This window comes from Hyperoodon ampullatus (assembly GCF_949752795.1).
Source record: "Hyperoodon ampullatus genome assembly, chromosome: 2".
Taxonomy (NCBI): domain Eukaryota; kingdom Metazoa; phylum Chordata; class Mammalia; order Artiodactyla; family Ziphiidae; genus Hyperoodon; species Hyperoodon ampullatus.
Window position 1 is genome coordinate 175,209,928 of NC_136915.1, and position 25,903 is coordinate 175,235,830.

General features: G+C 55.4%; 1 protein-coding gene across 1 annotated transcript; it reads right to left on the minus strand.

Moving 5' to 3' along the window:
• Positions 1-501: 501 nt before the first annotated feature.
• On the minus strand, positions 502-22,701 carry COQ8A (coenzyme Q8A; the record flags this gene model as incomplete). The annotated part of the gene is made up of 14 exons (XM_079698360.1): positions 502-2,062; positions 2,935-3,021; positions 3,309-3,374; positions 3,519-3,626; positions 3,843-3,984; positions 4,251-4,344; positions 4,453-4,534; positions 5,029-5,169; positions 5,286-5,371; positions 6,934-7,056; positions 10,010-10,084; positions 19,261-19,327; positions 19,592-19,999; positions 22,525-22,701. 14 exons carry the CDS (start codon positions 22,699-22,701, stop codon positions 1,775-1,777), a joined length of 1,944 nt encoding a protein of 647 aa, XP_079554486.1. The 3' UTR covers positions 502-1,774.
• Positions 22,702-25,903: the final 3,202 nt, after the last annotated feature.

A 25,903-nucleotide genomic window follows, 5' to 3' on the forward strand; every position in this document is an offset into this window, starting at 1 on the left:
AACGTCACTTACAAGAACTGGCAGTGGTTTGGCCCAGGGGCCATAGTTTGCTAGCCTTTGGCTTGGACTAGAGTGTGAGCATGGATGTCCGGCCAGCTCACCATAACCTCTGAGCCTCAGTTTCCTCACCTATAAAAATGCCCACTTTGAGTGTCCCAGGAGTTAACGCGTAACTAGAATACATCCAGTCTTTCTTTAAAAGGGCTGTAAAAGCTCCGACAGCAGATGGGCGCGTGGTGCTGGGCTCAGGGCTAAACCTCAAGGGCCCCCCAGCGGCTGTCGTGGAGACCACCTCGGCCTCTGCATCCTGTCCCGGAGTCCAGCGTGTCTGTTCCCGTCAATCCCAAACCACTGAAAGGAATTTTCCTTTCAGAACCCGAAACTCTGAGGACCCATCTGGGACCACTGCCATCTCTCCGAGTTACTTCACCATCTAACACACCTTTCAAGGTGTTCGCAGTCCGTTAGAAGGGCCCCCGCCTGAACGTTCAAAACGCCCCTGTGATTGAGGAGTGAAGTTTTTTGCCCCAGGAAAGTGCGCCTCAGCTGCGCTTGATCCCTGACCCGGGCGTCACTGCCGCTCAAGCCAGGCCCTCGCCCTGCTGGCTGGTGGCCACCTTTTCCCGTGGTTGCCAGCACCGCGTCATACAGCCTCTGGTGCAGCTGTGGCTTCTCCACCTCTGCGCGGTGGGGCCTGGGAAGCTGCTGCGGCAGGGACCTGGCAGCTGTGCCGTCCCCTCCCCGCACCCTTTCTCCGACGAGGAACATGGACTGAGCCTTCCGAGTTCAGGCACCAAGAGCCTCATGCTGGGAACAGGAGCAAACCTTGCAGAAGCGTCTGGAGGCGTGAAAGGGTGTGACGCTGACCTCGGGGTCCTCACCATCAGCTCAGAATCCTTTACAAGTGAAAGAATTAATGCCGCAATGCTAGCATTTTTTTTTAATTGAAACAAATCAGACAATTACAAGAATTGTGCAGAGGTTAACAGCCTGAAACGACCCCTTGGGTCCAAGCAGGTGACACGTGCACGTCATCTTCCACAAAAGGCCCAGGCGCCGGAGCGGGAAGAAGGGCCCACACACACCCCGAGAGCACGCGGCTTCCTCCCCGCTTCTGCGGCTCCTGCCCCTCCCCACAGGAGGCAGCGGTCCTCTGGAAACCTCTGCTTGTCAAAAAAGCCTCTAGGAACCAGCCAGAGAGGTGTGGGTGGGCCTCGCTTGGTGAAGTAGTGTTTGTTGGCACTGCTGAGATCAGCACTTCTCCCAGGTGCAGATCCAAGCCGGAGAGGACAAGGCAGAAAACACAAACCTCGTTCTATACACACACACACACACACACCTTGTATTACACACTCCATAAAATCCAAAAAGGCTTTTCGGTTTTGTTTTTGGTTTTTCTTTTGGTGGCAGGGATTCAAAGGGAGAACTCTCATCTTCTGGTTACCATTCACATTAGCAAAAAGCCCTGTTACAAAAAGGAAAAGGAAATAAAATCGTCTTTTTATCGAGAGTCATTTCAGCGGATGAATAAACAATAAGCAGATTCTGCCAGACAGCAGTGGGGCTGCATTTCCGTGCTAGCGCTTCTCACCCCACACCCACTCAGCGACGAGAACCGTGTATAAGTGCTGGCCACGGGCTCTGAGCAGCGGCCCCGCATCAGCGCAGCCTCCTCTCACTGGGTGAAGTTTAAATGGAGCGTGGGTACCACCGGCTTCCTACTAGTTTTAGCGGCAGGAGGACGGAGGGTCCCGCCTAGCGGCCGGGCCCGCGGCTACTGCTGCTCGGCCTGCCTCCTGTGGTAGTTGCTGTAGGCCTCCTCGAACATGGCCTTGCAGGAGAACCGGGCCTTCAGCTTGGAGCAGATGAGGAAGGAGCCCCCCATCTTCCTGTGCAGCGAGTAGGTCTCCTCGGGCGGCGGGACAAGCCGGTGCTTCAGCATGATGGGGATCAGGTTGTGGATCTTCATGGTGGTGCTCTGGGTGCCAAAGTCAAAGGGCTCCTCCGAGGCAAAGGCCTCCCCCAGGATAAGGATGGCGTCCAAGTGGGCATCTTCCATGGCCTGGAGGGAGGTGAATGGAGGTAAGATCAAAGAGCCCTCACCAGCCCAGGGCTCCCATCACGGGGCCTAGACTGAGTGCTCCCCGAGGAGTGGGCCAGGTAGGTGAGTGTTTCAACCAGACTGAAGAACGTTAACCAGGGTGTAAACTCAAACCAGCGGGGGCCAGGAGAACATCACTGATGTGTGAACTGGGCTCCCTGTAAGAAGAAAGGAAGCGGCGGGGTCTGCGGCCGAATGCCTGAGGGGACTCGAATTCAAAGTTTTTACAAAACACCTGTCATTCCAGAAAGAACAGTCTGTAGGCCTGAGCTGACCTGAGTCTCTGCACTCCTCGTAGGTGGGAGACCTGAGACCACCCGTGTGTCTGCAGCCCTTCCCCACTGTCATCAGGAGAGGACAGTGCTGCTTCCTGAGTGGGTTCCGGGTGACGGGAACGCAGATGCCCGCCCCTGCACGTACAGGGCAGCTAGGATACTGCCTGCGCCCCCCTACCCTCCCCCCGGGTGAGGCCTGAGCACGTGAGGGCTGCGCTTTGCCATCCCATCTGCCCACCCGGGCCCCGCGCGCCAACACGATGAGCCCAGTGACTGGGATCTCAAATGGGCTGGAGTGGGGCGTAAAACAAGAGCTTGCTGACCAGTCCCCTGGCATTCTGAGGCCCTCAGCTCAGGGGCTGGGGTGGGGCCGGCCCAGGGGCCCTGTGGAGACCCTCCAGAGCAGCTGTCACTTCTGATCTCATGCCTTTGTAAACTGAGATTCCCTTCAGATTTCAAGGGAAAAGCAGTCCATGGCCCGGGGCTGAGTCTGGCTCAGCAGGCCTTGTGCGTCTCCAGAGTCACAGTGGTGGTGGGGGGGTGGGGCTCGGAGCTCACCTTGACCTCGTAGCCGGTGAGGAACTTCATCTCGATGGACTTCTTCAGCACGGTCTCCCTGTCCCGATTAGCAGCAGCCCTGATGATCTGGGCGGAGGTGCAGAGGGGACCGTGGGCAGCACACAGAGGGGAGCTCCTGAGGGTCCAGGGGGCCAGCACTGCCCCTCCCCACACAGGCCAGCTGCCGGCCCACCCACCTTTCCCCTTTACTCCCCTGAGCCCGAGGCGGCTGCGGCCTCATCCACGGGCACCAAATGCTGCGGACAGGCAGGGACATGAGGACAGAAGCCCGCCCGCCCGCCCCCGAGTCCCAAGCATCCCATCTGAGCCTCAGGAGAGCACGGGCCAAGGCCAAGCCCTGCCCCCACCCCTACCTGGATGTAGCGGTCCGTGAAGGATCTGTCATATTCCCGAGTTGCCCCGAAGTCCAGAAGAGCCACCTGGGAACGGGCGATACCGGGGAGGGTTTGCCCCAGTGAAGCACGGGTTGGGGGGACAGGGTGGCGGGGGGCTGAGACCCCCAGATCTCGGACCCTGCTCCAGCAGAGCTCAGGCTCCCTGTGGGAGCCCCACTGGGCACTCACCTTGTGCTGCTGAGGGTCGTAAAAGAAGTTGGACCAGTTGGGGTCTGTCTGCATGAACTGGAACTCAAACAGCTCCCTCAGGCACAGGACCAGGATGCTGTAGCAGATCTGGGGGCCGGGTGGGTCCTCGTCACCAGCACCAGGCCGCCCGGTGGCCCCTGGATCTGGGCCGGGGAATCCTGACTCCCATTTCCCTCCCCATCTTCCACCCCATCCTGCCTCACGCCCAGAGCTGACTTTGAGGCCAAGCGTACCACCAGGTGGGGAAACGCAGCAGCCCTCCTGCCCGCTCTGCCCCGGCTCCAGGCCCACCCTGTGACCCACCTCATTCCGGATCTCCTGGCTCAGCCCCTCGGCCTGGTCCAGGGGGAAGCCGGACACCAGCTCCGTGGTTAGCACATGGCGGCTGCAGAGCTCGTCCACAATCTCGGGCACGTAGAAGAAGGGGTGGTCCTTCAGCAGCTCCCTGGAGGGGTGGGTGGGAGGTCACACCGGGCCTCCTTGATCCTGCCCAACCAACACGCTGGGGCGACACATAGGACAGCAAAGGGCTGAGCCCCCCAGGCCCCGAGCTGGGCGGGACACGGCTCCGGCCTCAGGCCCCAACCCCAGCCATCGCCCCTCAGAGCCGGGGGATGCGGGGGGCCTTCAGCCCACGACGAGTTGCCCAAAGCCGCCCCTTCTGTCTCCCCAGCGGGAGCAATGGGCAAGGTCCCAAGGCTGGAGCCGCACCTGAACCTGCGGGCACAGGCGGCCTCTCGCCGGTAGTCACACTCGAGGGCCAGCTCTCGCCTCAGCACGTCGATCAGGTGCTCAGGGAACAGGCCTGGGCCAGGGAGGAGGGCGTCAGGGGGACTGGGGCCTCCCCGGGAGGCCCCCCGGCGTCCCCAGAGCCCGCCCACAGGCCTGCCCTTGCCCAGCGGCAGCCTCAGACCTTCTGGAAGCATGTTGCTCATGTTCAGCACGGCCATGAGGTTGCTGACGTCACTGCTGATGCTCTGGGCCACGCCGGGGTACTGCGGGGGACAGAGGGGAGTCAGGCAGACAGACACAGCAGGGCCCCGCGGTGTCCCCGCCCCCCGGCCACCCACCAGCTGCCCAGCCGTGTCCCTCCCGGACCCCGCACCTCCGCGAGGCAGAGCCAAGACCCACCAGGGCTGCCGTGACCCCCGGGCCCACCGCGACCCTGTTCTCCACCGCCGACCGCTCCCTCCCCCATCCCCATCCCTGCGGCTCAGGCCCCAGACAGACAGTCACTTGTCCCCAGGCCCTGCCCACCCCCAAAACAAGCGTGCTGGGAGGCTGTCCTCCCTCCTACAGTCACTCACTTAGCAAACACTTCTCGGCACCCACCGCTGACCAGGTGCCGGGACAGAAGTGAAGAGACACAGGCCCTGCCCTGGGCACGGGGACACACAGGGGACGTGGGGTGCAGAGGCCCCTCACTGCAGGGCCCGGCTCGGCCCTGTGCAGCCGCTGAAGGCACCGAGCCCACACCCCGGGGGCCCACCTGGATCTTCATGGCCACCTCGCGGCCGCCCTTCAGGCGGGCCAGGTGCACCTGCCCGATAGAGGCGGCTGCAAAGGGCCGCTCCTCAAAGTACTCCAGCTTGTCCCGCCAGCTGGGGCCCAAGTCGTTGTTGAGAGTTTTCTGGAGGGAGAGGCCAGGGAGGGGCCGTGAGCACAGCCGGGGACACCCTGAGGGGCCCTCCCCCAGCCCTTCCGCAGGGCTGCCAGCGCCCGGACCCTGAGCCGCACCGGCCTCACCATCATCTGCTTCAGCGGCATGAAGTCTGCGCTCTGCCTGACCCGCTCAAAGATCTTGGCCAGATGGGGGTTGATGAAGGCGTCGTCTGGAAGGCAGCAGAGCATTCAGAGAGTGGAAGGCTGACCCCACGGAAGGAGGGCGCACAGGCCACCTCTATCAGCCCTGCCCAGCGAGGTCTCCCGGGGGGAGGCCAAGGTGCCGCTCTGCCCTTCACGTGCTGAACCCAAGGCTCAGAGAAGACGAGGCACAGGCCCGGCGCCACACAGCAGGCCCAGCCTCGGGTTCTCCCGGCTCCCGCGGAGCGTCTCCCCACTGGCACACAGACCCCTGATACTGCGGACCAAGGCTCCAGAGGGGACGCAGGGACGCTGACCCGTGCACACTCCTGGCCCACCTCGGGCAACAACCAAATCCGAGACCCCCGCAGCCCGGCCCACGGCACCCCTCCCCAGCCGGGCGCTGGGTGCGTCTGTGCAGCCCGGGCCCTGCCGATGGCGTGCGGGGCAGCGTGTGCCGGGGCCTCTGAACTCACCCTCACCCAGGGACCTGAGGAGGTGGATTCCTTAGAAAGAGCAGGCATAGCTTTTTATGATTATAGAAGAAACACATTTAGGGAACAACGTGTATTAAATGTTTAAAATACCCATAATCTACCTACAGAGAACTACTGATCTCTCTTTTCGTTTTGACCCTTTCCTATGCGTTTTTCCCTGACTGCAGTCACGCTGCCCGGAGACGCTCTGGCCGACTCCCCTCCTGCAGCCGTTTCTCACGAGCACTTGCCACATCGTTGAAAAGCTTTCTGAAATATTCTGTAACGCACACAGAAGCTTCAACACGCAGCTCACTAGCCGGACGGCAGCTGACTTCAGTTTGTTTCTTTGAGACCAGAAAGAATCCTTCGGTGAAGCCGCTCCTGCAGAGCTGTGACCGCATCTCTGAGGCTCTCCGTCCTAGAGGCGGGGCTCTCGCACAGAAGGGCTTCCGAGGGGCGCGTGCCGCTCCGGACTCCGCACCGGCACAGGCAGTGCCCGCGCCCAGCTGCCTGGGTGGTTATTCCTGTCCCTCACTTGGCCAGTTCAGTGAGTCCATCTGACTGCCTGTGGGGGGACTGGCTGTGCTCCCACTCAGGACACCAGCCCCTCGGGTGCTCCCCCCTGGGAAGCACCATCAGAAGCCCCGAGGGCCCCCCAACCCCCAGCTCTGCTCTGGGGGCTGCAATGAGCCAGCCTCCGGCTCAGCCGCTGCCGTCTCCCCCGGCCTTCCTTCCTCGGGGCCACACAGCCCATGCCCCGGCGTCACACCACCGCAGGCCCGTGAGCTCCCCTAACAGCACCCTCGGACCACCACGCGGGGCGCCGGGGGGCATCAGCCGGACTCTCCCCAGCTTTTGAGACGCCAGGACCTCTGGACATGTCAAAACACTCAGAAAGAAGCCAGAAAAACAACCGTGGGCTCCTATTTCAGACGCTGTTTTTAAACATCCCAGGTGGCTTCTTAACAGCCAGGCTTCAAGCAAGAGAAGCCCGTGGGCAGGAAACCTCCCATCCCTTCCCATCGGGGCCAAGTGCGGCGCCCCCCACTGCTCGCCCCCAGCTCCCCTCCCTACGCTGCCTCACCGCCCCCAGCCCGCACAGCCGCACTCACCCTGGATGCTCAGCATCTGGCCCAGCTTGAGCGCCGCCCCGCGCACCTTGCACAGCGTCCGCACGATGCGCTCCGCGTTGGCCTCTGACAGGAAGGGGCTGGAACCCAGTACGCCCTTCTTCCCTGCAGAGGAGCAAAGTCACCATGGCCTCCCTCAGGCGGGGCTGCTGGGCCTGGGATCCCCCAGAGGCCCCTCCGCCTGCTCCTGGTTGTGGGAACCACTGGTTCTCCCAGTAAAAACAGGGACAATAACAAGACGTCAGCGTTTAACACGTTTTAAGTGAGATGCAGTAAAGTCCCAGCACAGAGCTTGACACAAAGGGCTCACTCAACGTCTTTCCTCCTCGGGGTCCACAAAACCGGCAATGCAACTTTAACCCCACATTTCACACCCACCTCCCAGATGCCGAGGAAGGCCCTCGGGGGCCACCCAGGTCTCCCCGGGCCCACCCCCAACACCCTCCCAACACACACACACAGGCTCGCCCACGGGGCCTCTCCCTCCGTATCAGCCCCTGCCAAGTCACTGTCCCTCGGCCCTCAGTGTGCTGGACAAAGGTCACCAGCACCCCTGGACTCTCTGCACAGTCACCTGGGGCCACTGGCTGCAGTGAGAGCGCAGTCCTCAAGGGAGGGGAGCTCAGGGTCAAGGACAGCCTCACCCGGCTGGTGCCAGCTGGCCTGGGGAGAACGCATAGGGACCTCAGGTGTGCAGACAACCTCCGTTCAGCACAGTCGGGGGTGGGAGGGTGCAGGGTGGTGACTCAAGGTGATGAGGAGGGGGTGACCCAGTGACAGTCGGTGCTTTTCCTGCCCTCTGTCCTGTGAGCCCAGTTAGATCAGGAACCCCCAAGGGCTGCCCCCCACAGAGCCTGGCACTTTCCTCAGCCTGCATCACCACGGGCCTGGCCCAGCGCTCAGAGTGGGTCTGAGCTGGGTCCCCAAGGGGGGAACACAGGAGGTGGCCGCCATGCCACTGCCCTCCGTCTGGGGCCGTGTCCAGCTTGGCCTCTGATATACCAGGGTGGTGGGCTTCAGGGGAATGTGAGACTGAAGGCCCACACCTGAGGCAGCTGTTAGGCCTGCACGGGGTTAGGCTCACCCCAGGGTCCCGGACAGCAGGACAGGGTCCCGGGAAGGGGAGAGATCTGAGCTCCACAGGAAGAAGCCCAGATGCCGGGGGTCAAGAAAGCTGTAGCCCCTGGGCAGGGCCACTCCAGGGTGTCTAGGCCAAGAAGGGTGCCCAGATCACCCCTCGCCTCGGACAGCAGCAGGGACAGGCGGCCCTCTATGTCCGCTCTGCCCGGCCCAGCCCCTGGGCCCTGTGGGCCGGGACCTGGGCCTGTGTCCCTGAGGAGAGGTGGGCGGGGCAGAGACGCCATGGCCCCAGCAGGAGGAGGGAGATCTTCTCCCCTAGGGACACAGCAGACCCGGGCGACAGCAGCGCCCCTGAGATCCAGGGACGGCGCCCGGCCCTCTTGAGCTTTCCAGGCAGCCGCTCCTCATGGCTGGCCAGTCTCCACAGGCTGGAGTCTGGGCCCCTGCCCGGGCAAGGCTAGTTCTGGAAACAACCCAGGGGGAGCCAGGGGTGCCCAAGGGTGTGGTGGGCGTGCCCCCCTCAGGAGAGACTCCCTGGGGAGGCCTGGACCAGGCTGGTCGGTGCCCTCCAGGCCCAGGGGTTCCCAGGCCTGCTCAGGAAGCTAGAGCACGTCCCTCTGGGCCTGAGCCCCACGTCCTGCTCTTGGGCCAGTGGCACCTAGGTCCCTTGACCCCCAAGGGCCACCACCTCCCTGACAAAGGACACCAGCTGTAACCTTGGGGCCAGTATAGCTTCCTTCCTGCTTGGACGGGGCAGGACGGAGGGCAGCCAGTTTTGGGAGGGATGATGGGAGAGGTTGTGCCTGGGAAGGCTGGCTTCTCACTTCCCAGAGCCTCAGCACCAATACTAAAAATACCCTCCCTAATCCTCTCTGTTCTCCGGTCCCTTCCAAGGACACACACATACTCAGGGGCCTGGAGGACAGGTTAGCGCCTTCTCTGCAGAGGCCCCCATCCCCTCGAGAGGGTCCTTGCAGGTGAAGCAGGGCCATCCAGGTGGCTGGCAGGCCCCCCTTCAGGGCCCCCAGGCTGTAGCTAGGGCTTCAGGGACCACAGCACAGCAGGACAGTGGGTATCACTCAGGGTCCCCAGGGAAGGGGGGAGGAGGTGTCAAGTACCGGAATGAACTGATGTCCCCTGAATGGGCCAGGGGCAGGGGGCACTCAGCCCAGAACTTCAAGTACACTTTGAGAAATCCACCAAGCAGATGGCTCTAGCAGGGCTGCTCTCAACAGCCCCCAGGACCGCGCTGAAGGGAAAGCGTCCTGCACCTGCCTAGCCGCCTCCCCCCAACACCTGGACAAGCCTGGGGGAGGGGACCAGGTAGGAGGTGGGTGGAGCCTCCAGCTGCCCCCTGACCCATCATCAGAGCATCCTAAGCACCCCAGGTTTCAGAGCAGCCAGTCTGCAGAATGTTCTCCATGGAGTACCACCCACAGCTGGCCGCCCAGACAAGGGGGAACTGAGCGTTCTGACCTGACCCCGGGCTGACCCTGGGAGGCAGGGGACAGAGGAGTCACGATCTTCACCTCAGAGACAAAGCGTCTGAAGCTGGAGAGGTAATGGCCACCCCAGGTCACGAGGTGGAGGAATGGGGGGCCCATGGGGTCTGTTCCAGCAGCTCCCACACCCCTCGACCACAGCCAAACAGGGAGCCCTGGGCACCTGACCTGGCCAGACCTGGGGCCCCAGTGGCTCTGCAGAGCAGGGGCGGAGGCAGGGCCAAGCCGGAGGCTCCTATCAGAAGAGGGAAGGTGTGCGGGCCCGGAGGAACCAGGACGGCTGGGTGAGCCAACGGGGGCCGGGACAGGAACAGAACAGCCTTCAGGCCTCAAACTCTAGGGCTGCCATGAACACGGAACACAAGATGAAAGGTGCCCCTGGAGGCCAAGCCTCGGGGGAGGCAGGTGGGAGCTGGGAGCTGACAGGCCCAACTCTCAGGGCCCACCGTCCCCTCCCCATCAAGGGCCCAGCTCACCTGAGGGGTCGTCAGGGCGGAGGCTCTTCTTGGCGACCTCGGCCAGGGCCCCGAAGCCCAGACCCACGGCCAGACCTGCAAGGAGGAGATTGAGGGCTCAGGGGCTGCCCACTGCCCTCCACCCACGAGGCCCGGAGCAGCCCCACACAGACACCTGCCTCGCTCCCCTGGGGACCTTCGCTGACACTCCAGACATCTTGAAAAGGGAGGGGATAAAGAGGTAGGAGATACACAGCTGTTGTTTTCAGAGAAGACCTGCCTCAAGGTTGGCTCTCACTGGAAAAGCCTCCTCCACCACCACTTCCATCACCTTTGCTACAGCCTCACGCGACAAACACCCCCCCCCAACCCCAAAACAACGTACGATAGAGAAACGCATTGGCCGGGATGCAGCACAAATGGAATGTGGACCAGGAATGGCTGCAGGCCAAGGACATCCTGACAACACTGGGCATTCCCTTGGGATGCAGCTGCCCACTTCACAGTCTGTGTGAAGAGCCTCCAATACTCTAGAATTCTCTAACCCAGTTCACTGAAGTCGCAAGGAGAGGCATTACCACTGCAATATAAAGCAGTCATTGGTGGGAACTGGAACATTTTACAAAAGCCATGGGGACTCCCAGGAGCTCAGGCTACAGCCCTCACTTGCGGGGAAGGCCCCACAGGCACTGACGGTGCTCTAAGGACAGTGGGGTGCCAGGCCCTCCTTCTCCTGTCAGCAGTCTTTGAAATCAAGGTTTATTAACATCTCATTGGTCCAGACGTTGGAACTGGGTGATCCCTACTGTCTAGGAGAGGCCTGAGGAGGCCAGCAGGTGCCACTAAATGCACACAGAAAGCCCAGGAGCCTGGCTCAGGGCCTATTTCCTCTACTTTAAATACAGTTCCAGCTGGCTTGCGGGGCAGGAGCACACTAGGTGAGAGAGTGAAGAACATTTGCAGGAGCACGTTGACCACAGCAGGAGGGACGGCAAAGACCCAGGGAAGATACCAAAGAGGCCCCGAGACCAGTGGGCCTTGGCGAGCACAGCCCTGGGGGGCTGGGAGTCTCACACCAGGCAAGGAAACCTGCACATGCTTCTACATTTTCCAAATTTTCTACAATGATTATGTATCACTTTTATGAAAATTATTATTGAATTTACTGAAAAATTTACTTAATGAAAAATAAATTTTAAAAATCATAAGAGGATAACCCAATTTTTTAAAATGTTTTTGCAGTACATTTTACCCACCATTAGACAACCGTGCACCCTCTGCTTTGCCAGTTGTCACAGTAGCTCCTGCCTCATGGGTCAGTGTGAGGATTAAACAGCTGAATAAGAGTGAAGCACTCCCAGCAGGGCTGGGCGTAAGGCAACACTATTCAGGTGTTTGCTATTACTGTCCTTTCTCCTATTCAAAGGGCCAGACCAGTGCTGCCAAAAAAATACAATGCCAGCCACACATATAATTTTAAATTTTCTAGGGGCTATGTTAAAAAAGAAGCATGTGAAAGGAATTCTGATCATATAGTTTACTTAGCCCAGTGTATTCAAAATATTATCAATTCAACAAGTACTCAATATACACATTGTTAGAGAGATGTTACTTTTTAAATTTTTTTTTGTACTAAGTCTTCAAAATCCAATGTGCGTTTCATCCTCGAAGCATGTCTCAGCTTGGACCAGCCACGTTTCAAGTGTTCAACACCCCACGTTGCTGGTGGGTCAGCACAAGGGCAGCATAAGGCAAGCTCTGGCGACCAGAGCAGAAGCCACGGTCATCTGCAAACGCCCCCAAGGACACCCTGGTGTGCTAGGATGGAGCTGCCATTGCCTGTTTCTCTCTGACACCCCAACCCAGCCCCGGAGGACACTGGGCACAGAGCTGTGTCCCCGGTCAAACGGTACCTCCCCTCCCCTACCCCCTAAGCACACTGTCCGACTCAGCAAACGAATGGCAACAGCAACGCTAACCTTCACACTGCAGTGACCTTCACCAATGTCCCTCCGCCTCTAGATTTTCCTCTGCCTACATCAAGTCCAAAGACAAGCCTACCAAAGAGGCAGACGTGTCAAAGGTTACCCAGGCTGGCCACTGAGAGCAGACGCCAAGCGCCCTTCTCTGCAGGGCCCCCTGCTAGGCCCCTCACACACTCTGCCAAACTCTTCTCTGGCCCATTCTGGGCTGCTGGGCAGAGCCAAAGCTCTCCAAGGCCAAGGACCTGTCACTGAACACTGAATCACGGAGGGAACATTCCGCAAAGCAGGCCGCAGGCTCCTTCTGTGCCCTTGCGAGTTCCCTCAGGGCCAGGCCCGAGGAGCTGCCAAGGGACAGGCTCCCCACTGCAGCCCCACCAGCCCTGACCTCAGGAGCTCCTGCGCTAGTGAACCAAGAACAGGCTGGCCCTCCCGCCAGCCCCAACCTTGCTGACCTGGAAGCATTCTCAGAACCTTGCAGAGAGAGGAGGGCAGAGGCCAGCCAGGCTCTTCCTTCCCCCGGAGCTGGGTGGCACCTGCAGGCGGCCCCTGGGAGATCAGCGCCTCTGCCTCGGACTCCCCGCGTTCATGAGGACAGCCCGAGCCCGTGCTCGCTCACTCTCCGGCGTCACCTGAGGCCTTCCACTCCACCTTGGCCCCCCCAGCCCTTAGGACAGCGCCTGTCCATGTTCTGACCCACAGGCAGGCCCGGCTGAGCCCGCACGGATGTCCCAGGGGAGTCCAGCCGCAGAACCAGCTCCGTGGGCCCATGGCCACCGTCAGCAGCCTGGCCGCCACCCTAGCCTGTGAGAAGGCGCCAGCCCTTTCCAAGAAAGTTCCTGACATTTCTCTCACAAACGGAGATTTTGCAGGCAAGAAACGCGGTGGCAGTGATGAGCAGCAAGGAGCAGGGTCTCCCCAAGGGGGTGGGGGCGCTTTGGGCCGCTTCCCAGGCTGCGGGACTGATGAGGGGGCCCAGGCCCCTGGCCCAGCTCCTTCCTCCCCGAAGTCCCTCTGCGAAGGGCCAAATCTGAGGGTGAAACAGCTTCACTCACACGGGACCACCCACGTGCCAGGCCCTGTTCTCAGGCCTCCCTTTTTCAACACATCCAACAATCCTTCTGATCTGATAAGACAAGAAAGTCCACCCAGAAAAGGCAGCGGACAAGGATATTTCCTTCACTTCAAGGTGTTCCCGAACCCTTGGTAATTCCACCTTCTCTTCCATCACCTGCATCCTCCATGCTGTGCCAGCACCAGGCACCAGGAAGAAGAGGGGGCCTGGGAGGGGGCTGCAACCCACAGCATCGCAGGAAGGCGAATAGGAAGGAGCAGTGGAGGAAGTTCCCTGTAGAGTGTTCTCTTCGGTTCTCAGAACTAGGCCAGAGCGGGGCAGGCGGGGGGAAGACCTGACAGCCCCTCTGCTGGCTCAGGGGAGACGAGACGAATTCAGGGGCAACAGGCTCAGACTGCCATCTGTGTGATACAGGCCTCCTCAGCCCTGGTCCCAGGACTGTCACAGATGCACCTATGGGCCTGGGTGACTGGCAACTGTGGCTCAGCTCCCTCATCTGTAACTGGAGATTATAACGGCCCTAATCTCCTTCACAGAGGCTCTAAGTGACAAAAAATAGACAAAAGAGTCCCTTTTAAAGTATACTCCTGGAAAAAGTAGAAACCATGCTCCCTCACCCCTGCCAAGGGCACAAACGTCTCTTGGACCTACAGGGCATCTGTCTTGCTGCCTCAGAGAGCACCGGAGGAGCGCTGGCTACTTAGAGCGACAGCAAGTGTGCAGCGTGTACCCTCAGGAAGTCAGGCACATAGTGCTCGAGACTCCTTTTGGTAAGTTTTCTCTAGTGCCGACTTGATCTGTTGGTCTCATTTCTATAATCGTCCAGTTCTCCCTCATTTCATAGGTGCAGAGGCGGTAAGACATCTCTCTCCTCTGAACCTGTATTACTGAAGCACAAATGAAAAATATAGAAAAGAGTAGACACACAGGACAGAAAGGAAAGAGCTAACATATGTGTAACTGGAGTCCCAGAAGGAGAGGAGAAAGAGAACAGGGCAGAAACTATATTTGAAGAAATGACCAGAATTTTCCAAAATTGATGAAAGACATCAAGCACAGATGTAAGAAGCTCTGTAATCCCAAGCAGGATAAAAACAAAGTAAATCAGACCCAGGCATGTCACAGTCACACGGCTAGAAAACAAAAGCAAAAGGAAAATTTTAAAAGCAGAGGACAAAATACAAATTACTTTCAAAGGAACAGCAATAAAACGAATAGCTAAGTTTTCAACAGAAACAATGGAAGTTAAGAAGACAACTGAGGGACTTCTCTGGTGGTCCAGTGGTTAAGACTTTGCGCTTCCACTGCAGGGGGCGCGGGTTCAGTCCCTGGTCAGGGAACTAAGATCCCACATGCTGCATGGTGCGGCCAAAAAACAAAAACAAAACAAAACAAAAAAAAGAAGACAGTGGAATAATATTGCTAAAGTGTCCAAAAGACTTAATTTTGAACATGGAGTATTATACCCAGCCAAAATACCTTCTAAAACAAAAGTGTAATAAAGATATTTACACACAAATAAAAACAGAGAATTAATGATTACCACTCTGCACTACAAAAAAGAGAAAAGGTAGTTCTTCAGAGAAGAGGAAAATTACCCCAAGAGGAATTCTAATATAAAAATGAAGGGAGAAAGAAACACAAAAAGGGTAAATATGTGGCTAATCTAAATTCATATGGGCTATACAAAGAAATAACATCTTGTGAGGTTTAACATATCTTAATAATTTAGTATAGAATATAAAACATGTAGAAACAAAATACATATCCACATTAACATACACACACACACAAAGAAGGGATTTAAACTGTTCTGAAGTGCTAGCATTACTGGGGAAGTAGCAAAAATAATCATTTCCATTACATTGTAGTAAGTCAAGAACGTATGCTGTAATCTCGAGAGAAACCACTAAAAGTATAGTAGAATAATAACACACAAACTAATAAAGAGAAAACATGTACAATTAAAAAAACTCTTTGATTAATTCAAAAGAAGGCAAGGCAAGTGGGGAGAGGGAAGGGGAAGGGGGGAAGAAAGGGGTAGGGAATTAGGAGGTACAAACTACTATGTATAAAATAAATAAGCCACAAGGATATATAGTACAGCACAGGGAATACAGCCAATACTTTATAATAGCTACAAACGGAATCTAACCTTTAAAAATTGTGAATCCCTATGTTGTACACTTGAAACTTACATAGTATTATACATCAACTATACCTCAATTTAAAAAAAGGTAAAAATGTTTTAAAAAGAAGGTAAGACAGAAGAGAAAAAAGGGAACAGAATGGATGGGTCAAAGAGTAAAACAAAGACTAAGACAGTAAATATAAACCCCAATACATCAGCCACTCCATTAAATGTAAATGAACTAAATACTCACATTATAAGACTAAGATTAATGGTCTGTACCTAAATCATAGGAAAAGAAAAAATATATATGCTGCTTACAAAAGACATACTTTAAATATAAGGATACAAAAGGTTGAAAGGAGAAGGAAGGAAAAAGATATACGATGCAAACACTGACCAGACCCCCCCCCAAAAAAGCTGGAAAACAGCTATACTAATATCAGACAATGTAGACTTTCATAGAGATAAGAGAGGTAAGACATAATAATAAAGGAGTCAATCCCCAGGAGGATATAAGAATTCTAAATCTGTAAGCAACCAGTAACACAGCTTCAAAACATTAAAGCAAAAATTGACAGAACTAAGAGGTAGGTAAATCCATGATCATAGCATAAGACTTTTAAATGTCTCTTTTGATAGCTGATAGAATAAACATACCATCTAGAAAAATGGTACAGATGATCTTATTTGCAAAGCAGAAATAGAGACACAGACATAGAGAACAAAGGTATGGATGCCAAGGGGGAAAGAGGTGGGGTGGGAGGAATTGGGAGACTGGGATTGACACCTATACTTTATTGTTACTATGTGTAAAATAGACAACTGATGGGAACATACAATAGCACAGGGAAATCTACCTAATGCACTGTGGTAACCTAAATGGGAGGAAAGTCCAAAATGGAGGGGATATCTGTATGTGTATGGCTGATTCATTTTGTTGTGCAGTGGAGGCTAACACAACATTGTAAAGCAACCATACTCCAATAAAAATTAATTTAAAAAAGAATTTTAAAAAGGATTTTAAAAAAAGAACAAAAGAATGAACATACCAAAAAAATCATTAAAAGATCTGATTTAATATGAGTAACAAACTAGACTAGACAGATAGATAAACTGCACCTGACAATGCCAGAATTCTTTTCAGATACACATGGAACATTTACCAATATATTCCCATTGGAGTCAATGGCAAGACCCCTATTTCACAGAAAGGCAAACCAAGGCAAGACCCAAGGTCACAGGAAGCAGGGCCGGAATTATAACTCAAATCTTATGATGACCTAAAGCCCATTTCTGACCCCAAATCCAATATCTGATGCTATCTTTCATTTCATTCTCCAACAAAATCTAATATCCAAGGATCACCATGCCCATAGCATCAGATCCATAATGTCCCACAGCCAGATTAGACCTAGAGTTCCTGCGCCATCTCAGCATCAGAATGAGCCACCCAAATGGAAAGCCCCTGCCTTCTGCCTCTATATAGCTGAATACCTGTTGCTGACTTCCCAAATACAATCCTACCCCCCTGCCATCTAGAGCAATCCCTTTCCTTCATACCTGCAGTGTAACAACTTCCTAAAGTCTGTTAGTCTGCACCTCAAAAACATCTCACCCTCATGAGGGGAAGAAAGGCCAGAAGTATTTTCTAGGAGAAGAAAGTAGAGCAGTGTTACTTCCAACCGTTTAGATAATGACCCACCAGTAAGCCATATACTTCACAATGCAATGAAGAACATATATCAATAGTATATTTAGATCTCTGAAACAGAAATATTTTTGTAACATGTGCAGTTCTAAGGATCTATGATACTAATTCTGATCCTTTTCTATTCAATTCCATTCTATTTAATTTGTTTTTTAAATGCTGGTACTGACCCACTAAAATGATTTCACAGTCACTAAAGGGTCATAAACCCCAGTCTGAAAACCTCTGGATAGGGGTTTTCAAAATTCACCTCTGGGGCCAGAACTTCACGTTCTTTCCAGACCTGGCTCCTCTTTGCTCCCATCCTGCCACCTCTAATCCCGACACATGAGCTGCCAACTGCTTGGGCAACAACGTGTGCAGCTGAGAATCACAGCTGTGAGCACATCTCCAGCACAGACTCTGAAGGGCGGCTCCAGGCATCAGGCAGCTGTCAGCAAGGACTCAAGAGGTTCCTGGTGGTGCAAAGCCCCTACAAAGACCAGGGTCTCTCCTCACCCCCAACCCCAGCTCCCTCTGGCAGCCCACGGCCCCCACACCTTGAGGGGAGCCCTGTACCCTGGTTTTAACGAAGTTGACTTTTTGTCCTACACACCTTCCTATACAACCGCTTTCACTTCAGTCTGCTTTCCTTAACCCACCCCCCAAAAAGGCCTGACTCTTGCCTGCTTCACCAGGACTTCCATCAAATACTAATTGGCCATCACGACCTTCATCCTGACCACTTTTCCCAAACAGGTCCTCCACTGCCCCACCCCGGCAAAGACTCACAAGCGAGGCTTACACCCATTCTAAAATACATCAGTCAAACTAAGCCTTACGGGGACAGAGCTCTGTGGTGAGCCCTGGTCTGCCGTGTGGGGAGGAGGATTATAGGTTACAGAGAAAGACTAACTACAAAGTAAGAAGAGAACAGTTCCTGCCCTCAAACTAATAGGGGAGAGAACAGAATCTCCATCTAATACTTTAAGAATAATAAATGTCCCAACTAATAGCCACTGAGCAAAGCAGGGAAAGTGCCATGTCTTCTGGGGAATAAGGACCACGGGAAGCCACCAGAGTAGCAACTCAGACCCATTCTGGTAGTGGCACCCCAGGGAGTTACAATGTCCTATGAGGAACTGCTTAAAACGCTAACCCATTAAAGTGAAATGAAGCAATAATTCTGTGTTAAAACTCAGATGACACTGTACGCTAGATTCCTGAAAAGCTAAGTAGCAGCAGATGCCACATTTTCAGATAACAATTATGGAAGAAAACCTCAGAGGTGAGAAAATTCTATCCAATTCACCTAGTCTGCTCTGCACCTAAGGAAGACAGCCAGCCTTCCTTCGATGTTAGAACCCACACAGCAGGCCAGCTTCCAGAGGACCAGGCTATCAGGGAGCCCAGAGCCACTCCTGAACAAGGAGTAAGACGGGGTTTCCACAAGAGGAGAGGCAGCCGGGGAGAGCAGCGTGCCTGATGCACGGTCTGTGGGAGGGGAGACGTACAAACCAGCAAAGCAAAGGGCAGGCAGGTAAAGGCTCAGACACATGAGAGCGGGCTTTCGTGACTAGTCAGCACTGGCATCAACATGAACCGATCCACGAGACCACTGTTACACAGAGCCTCGCAGATAAGCACTTGCCCCAGGTGGGTACGTGAATCAAGTTGCCAAGGCTGTTACTTTCATTAACTGTATTGTCTGGAGAACCTACTGAGGATAAGCGGGCTTTAGAGAAGTCACTCCATCTTCGAGTAGAGCCACAGCAAAGGACGGCACTTTCAACAGGAACATCTTGGTCAGATATGACAATACAATGTCATAAAAGCAGAGACAACTGCTGTAAACCTTCACTATAAAATGATCCTCCAACTTGGACGAAGAGAGCACAGGGGAACTGGACACAATGGCTATGCAAACCCCTAAAGAAAAGAACAAACTCACAACTCCTCAGCACACTAAAATGGACGACAGCAGCTCGGGGCCACGGCACCTCGTTATCATTCCACTGATGCCCGCAGGCCCGTGGGAATCCAGCAAACGGGTCCCCAAATGGCTGGGCAAAAAACACTGGGTCCAGGAGCCAAAGAGCCCCACTGTCCCACCTCCTCCCTGCAGGGGCCTCCAAAGGCCTCAGTGAAAAGCTGATGCTGTAGATGCTGCCCACCGAGAAGCAAAGCCGCAGCCCACAGCGTGGAATCAGCCACGCATCGACCCCCCAGGGGTGAGCTGAGGCAGAGACTGAATCGCCCACCCATGGAAAACATCCCGGCATGGCTAACACAGGAGCTACCACCCTCCCCGCGGCATCCCTGGGTCCCCAGCCTCCCCACCGCACACAGGCCCCACGGTGGCCCCCGCTCCACTCACCGAGACTGGCACCTCACCTCCAAAGTTGGCCAACCGCCCAATCCGCGTAACTGGCACCTTCCGCTCACGAGCCCGCTCACTGAGCTAGAGGACGAAAAGAAAGAGACCTCAGGGGATCAGTGAACAGGGACAGGACCGACCCTCGGGGGTTCACGCCGCCCCCCCCGCACGTCCTCTCCACCCCCAAAGGCAGCAGCTCCGCCCAGCAGCACACTCCTCCCAGAAGAGGCCCCCGTGTGCCTGACATTCCAGGCCACGGCACCCGAAGAATGTCCCCGAAGAGGGGGCCTGACACCAGCAGCACTGGGGGAAAACCCCAGCCCCACCCTGGGGGTCTCCTGCACGCACCATCTGCTTGTAGGGCTTGCTCTCGGGGTGAGTCTTGGCCTGCCGGGCCTTCTCAATGTCCTCAGCCGTCAGGCCCCCCACAGGGGACTGGTCCTGGTGGTAGAACCTTCGCTGCAGGCCCGTGGCAGAGAATGGGTCTCTGGGGTCCGCAAAGAGCGGCCCGTTCACCCTGCCCATAGGGGAGGCGGCCTGGCCCTGGAGCCCGCCTTCCCTAAAGGGTCCGCTGGCAACATAGGCAGGAGCTGGGCCCTGGCTGTGGGCATGATCCCAGGGCGGAGGGGACTGATCGGGGGAGGAGGCCGCAGACAACTCCTCGGAGGCGCCCTCGGCCCTCAGCCCTGAGGAGTGGAATTCTGCTTGCGGGTCGTCAGAGCTCTTGGTAAAAGACTCTTCACGCTTCTCCTGACCCTGCAGGGAACAAACGCCAACGTGAGAGGAGCAAGAGGCCAGCCAGGAGCCCCTCCCTGTGTGCGTCCCCTTCTGGCCAGGACAGCACACCAGAGCGTCCCACCCTCTGACCCTCTGGAGGGCCCTACCACGTCACCCGCGTGGCCCGTGGCCAGTTCCGGAGGCGAGCAGCAGCCCAGGAGCCAGGAGGCCCGGACTCCAGCCCTGCTCCTGCCAGGGCTCTGCCCTGTGGGCCCCGGCAAGCCAGCCGCCCGTGGTCCCTGAGCACCTGCTGGGTGCCCGGCCCAGACCAGGGGAGCGACCGCTCTCCCGGCAGCAAGCTCCTCACCTGGAAATCCGGGCTCAAGAGAGGCTACCAGGGCTTTGGGGAAGGTGAACCAGGGCAAAAGATGGGGAAAAGCTTTGAGAAGTCGGAGCACAACCGGAGACCAGAGGAGGCGAGCGCAGCACACAGGTAGGGCCGCCCTGCCACTCCAGGCCAGCGCCTTGGGCGCCCCCCGAGGGGCTCTCCCCAGAGGGCTTGTCACATCCAGGACCTGGCCTGGCTCTTCCAGGAGCAGGGGGTACAGGACAGGAGAGGAGGGGGAGAGAACGCCGTATTTCCCCTGTAACAGTCGCCGAGACCTGAGCTTCGAGCCCAGGCTCTTTCCACTTTTGAACCCCTAGCGAGCTGGAGAGAGCTCCTGAGCCCTCTCTGCCACTTCCTCATCTGAAAAGAGGGCTCCCCCCACAGCCACAGAGTTACGCGAGGCAAGGACGGGGCCAGGGGAACAGGGCCGAGAAGGCTATAATTAGAACAGCACTGACTCCTGAAGGGAGGTCGGGGACCTGGATTCCCTGATTCCACTGAAATGGACTCAGTGCACGGAGTGCAGCCTGTAGGTTCTGCAGAAACAGCAGCAGACCCCAAAGCCTTCTCACTCTCAGCTTTATAAGACACTGTGGGATCTAAGCAGGTAAGACTTGCCCTCCGGAGGAAGGAGAGAGACAGGCGGTTACTCTCATTTCATCAGTGGCAAACGGAGGCCGAGAGAGCTGAAATAACCTGGTAAAGGCCCACCAGGCAGCCAACGGCAGAGCAGGTATCCCAAGCCAAGGCCTGCCCCACGGGCCGCCCCGAGGCCATCTGACAGCACCTTCCTCGGAGCAGAAATGAATTCTATTTGGAATCAAGGGCCCCCTGTCAGATGGCCAGGGAAGCCCTGGAGTGAGGGAGTCCGGGACAGGGTCCGAGAGCCGTGTAACTCCTGTAGCTCCCACGCCGGCCGCGGGCTCACCACTCCGTCTGCCCCACTACTCCAGCGCTGGCCGCCGGCCCTGCGGTACCATAAGCTGTTTATGTGGCAGCCAAGGGGCCTCAGTGTCTCAATGGGACCAGACTCAGTAAGTGTCTGCTGAATGAGTAAGTGAACAAATCCCTTGAGGAGCTAGACGGAGAGGGGTTTCTGGAGTACCTGCCCCTCCGTCCCCTCAGACAGGGGAGAAACCCACAACTGAGTGTGCAGGGAGGGAACGGGAGCGCACTGGAGACCATCGCCCTGCTCGGCGCCTCCTTCGCGGTGGGGGACCGCCACTCCCTCCCACCTCCGAGGGGCTGTCCCAGGGGACGGCCCTGCCTCTTCCAAGGACCGGGGCCAGGCCCGTCCGAGGGGAGCTGAGGGGTGAGCGGGGAGCCTGGGCTCCCTCTCACCCTTCGGGGGGGCCTGCCCACGTCCAGCATGCTCCTCTCTCCTGGGCGGCCCAAGGGTGCTGGGCAACCTCACTTCCTGGATGCTCCACAGGCAAACAGCCAACAGGAGGGCGATGGCTCCTCACCAGCGAAGGCACCAAATGAGGCTGCCAGGGCCCAGCCCAGCCTCAGCAGAGAGACGACGGGCGAGGAGTCTGAGACTGGGAAGAGGACACAGGATTCCGGTCCTGTCGATCAGTAATCTGATATCAAACTGCTTAGTCTCAGTTTCCCCATCTGAGAAAGGGGGTAAGCATTTGGGTCTGCACCCCTCCCAGGACAGCGGTGAGGCTTGTAAGAGATCACAGGTGTGAACACCTCTGCAAGTTGAAGGTATCTGTGTAGAGAGAGAGACGCAGTACCGCCACTGGACCCTTAGAGAGCGTGAGGGGAGAGCTGGGAATCCTAACTCTGAGAATGACCAGAGGCCGGCGGGCTGGGATGTCCCACAGCCTGGAGGAGCGTGCGTGTCCTTATCCAGAAGGTCAGAGCAGAAACGGGAGGAGTGCGGCAGCAGGGCACCCTTGCAGCACAGCTCCCAACATACACATGCCCAGGCACACACATACGTGTGCACGCGCACACACACACACACCCTCCCCATGCCCTCAGACTGTCAGGAACAGGGGTGGGGACCACGCAGGTGATGCCAAGGTGGATGGCGCTCTGCTACAGCAGGCCGTGTTGACAACCACGGCTCCAGCACTCGTTTTTGCTTAAAACCCTCCCCTTGGATGGTGAAAAGTCAAGGCCCCCTCCCACTGGCACCCAGCCCACTGCCAACTGGGCTCCTTACCTGCACCTGCCCCAAGACCATGCCGATCTGCTCTGCGGCCGTGGACTGCAGGGCCCTGGCCGCCATAATGAGCTCCCTGCCGAGGCCCAGGTGCTGCAGGTGGGTCTCCACGACCGCCTGGGTCAGCTTGGCAAGGCCTTTGACCACCATGATGGTGTCCCCCAACATGGCAGCCATCCTTCAGGGCTGGAAGAGAGTGGGCCAAGTCAGGGTCGGGGCTCCACGCCTCACACAGGGTCACACTCACACGGGCCACCTCTACCCCAAACTCTGGCTGTTTGGTTTTTCCAATGACCTCCCCTTCTGATCCAGGTTGACTGAGAGAAAAGAGAGGAAGGGCCCAGGGCTCAAGGTAAACTGAGTGACTCCCCACACGGCAGGGTGCCGAGCAGAAAGAGAGAGTCCGTGGAGTCAGGGCTGTGCGCCTGGACCGTGTTTCCTCACCTGGGCCTCAAAGCCACCCCATGGCACAGGCAAGTAAAGGGATTTGCCCAAAGTCTCTCAGCCACCAAGTGGCAGGACCAGGACTTGAATCTGGGTGTCCTGATTTAGTCCAGAGCTCTTCCCTCTGGACCAAAACCGTAGGTTGGGGAAGGAATGAAACAGGAGGGAAGGGGGCAAGGCACAACCTCTGAAAGAATGACAAAGCCCAAGGACATGACATAAACTGATTAGAACTAAATGGGTCCAAGATGGTGGAGAGGTCAACTTCCACTAGACCTTGAGCCTCAGTATACGCTCACTGTAACACATCAGCAAGCTAAATGACACATCCACAGGCGCCACAACAGTTCCAAGACTGACCATAACGATCAAAAAGTGGGCCGTGGCCCAATTCTTGGAAATCCCCGCCCCTTCCTGAAATACCTGGAATACTCCTCCCACTCATTAGCCTATGAAATTACCCACCCCTATAAAAACCAACAACCCCATACCCTGGTGCCTTTCTCACCTTCCAAGATGGCCCACACTCTGTCTGTGGAGTGTGTTTCTCTCTAAATAAATCCACTGTCTCTCACTGAATTCTTCCTGCGATGAGACATCAAGAACCTGAGCTTCGGAGCCTGAACCAAGATGGCAGAGTAGAAGGACGTGCTCTCACTCCCTGTTGTGAGAACACCAGAATCACAACTAGCTGCTGGAAAATCATTGGCAGGAAGACACTGGAACTCACCAAAAAAGATACCCCACATCCAAAGACAAAGGAGAAGCCACAATGAGATGGAAGGAGGGGTGTAATCACAGCAAAATCAAATCCCATGACTGTGGGTGGGTGACTCACAGACTGGAGAACACTTATGCCACAGAAGTTCACCCACTGGAGTGAAGGTTCTGAGCCCCCCGTCAGGCTTCCCAACGTGGGGGTCTGGCAACGGGAGGAGGAATTCCTAGAGAATCAGACTTTGAAGCATAGTGGGATTTGATGCAGGACTTCGACGGCACTGGGGGAAACAGAGACTCCACTCTTGGAGGGCACACACAAAGTAGTGTGTGCATCGGGACCCAGGGGAAGGAGCAGTGACCCCAGGGGAGACTGAACCAAACCTACCTGCTAGTGTTGGAAGGTCTCCTGCAGAGGCAGGGGGTGGCTGTGGCTCACCGTCGGGACAAGAACACTGGCAGCAGAAGTTCTGGGAAGTACTCCTTGGCATGAGCCCTCCCAGAGTCTGCCATTAGCCCCACCAAAGAGCCCAGGTAGGCTCCAGTGTTGGGTTGCCTCAGGCCAAACAACCAACAGGGAGGGAACCCAGGCCCACCCATCAGCAGTCAAGCAGATTAGAGTTCTACTGAGCTCTGCCCACCAGAGCAACAGTCAGCTCTACCCACCACCAGTCCCTCCCATCAGGAAACCTGCACAAGCCTCTTAGATAGCCTCGTCCACCAGAGGGCAGACAGCAGAAGCAAGAAGAACTACAATTCTGCAGCCTGTGGAACAAAAACCACATTCATAGAGAGACAGACAAGATGAAAAGGCAGAGGGCTATGTACCAGATGAAGGAACAAGGTAAACCCCAGGAAAACAACTGAATGAAGTGGAGATAGGCAACCTTCCAGAAAAAGAATTCAGAATAACGATAGTGAAGATGATCCAGGACCTCGGAAAAAGAATGGAGGCGAAGATCGAGAAAAGATGGAAGAAATGTTTGACAAAGACCTAGAAGAATTAATTAAAGAACAAACAAACAGAGATGAACAATACAATAACTGAAATGAAAACTACACTAGAAGGAATCAATAGCAGAATAACTGAGGCAGAAGAATGGATAAGTGACCTGGAAGACAGAATGGTGGAATTCACTGCTGCAGAACAGAATAAAGAAAAAAGAATGAAAAGAAATGAGGACAGCCTAAGAGACCTCTGGGGCAACATTAAATGCAACAACATTCACATTATACGCATCCCAGAAGGAGAAGAGAGAGAGCAAGGACCAGAAAAAAGATTTCAAGAGATTATAGTTGAAAACTTCCCTAACATGGGAAAGGAAATAGCCACCCAAGTCCAGGAAGTGCAGCAGGTCCCATACAGGATAAACCCAAGAGGAAACATGCTAAGACACACAGTAATCAAATTGGCAAAAATTAAAGACAAAGAAAAATTATTGAAAGCAGCAAGGGAAGAACGACAAATAACATACAAGGGAACTCCCATAAGGTTAACAGCTGATTTCTCAGCGGAAAATCTACAAGGGAGAAGGGAGTGGCATGATATACTTAAAGTGAGGAAAGGGAAGAACCTACAACCAAGATTACTCTACCATGAAAGGATCTCATTCAGATTCGATGGAGAAATCAAAAGCTTTACAGACAAGCAAAAGCTAAGAGAATTCAGCATCACCAAACCAGCTCTACAACAAATGCTAAAGGAACTTCTCTAAGTGGGAAACACAAGAGAAGAAAAGGACCTATAAAAACAAACCCAAAACAATTAAGAAAATCGTTATAGGAGCATACATATCGATAATTACCTTAAACGTGAATGGATTAAATGCTCCAACCAAACAACACAGGCTTGCTGAATGGCTACAAAAACAAGACCCATATATATGCTGTCTACAAGAGACCCACTTCAGACCTAGGGACACATACAGACTGAAAGTGAGGGGATGGAAAAACATATTCCATGCAAATGGAAATCAAAAGAAAGCTGGAGTAGCAATATTCGTATCAGAAATAAATAGACTTTAAAATAAAGAATGTTACAAGAGACAAGGAAGAACACTATATAATGATCAAGGGATCAATCCAAGAAGAAGATATAACAATTATAAATATATATGCACCCAACATAGGAGCACCTCAATATATAAGGCAACTGCTAACAGCTGTAAAAGAGGAAATCGAGAGTAACACAATAATAGTGGGGGACTTTAACACCTCA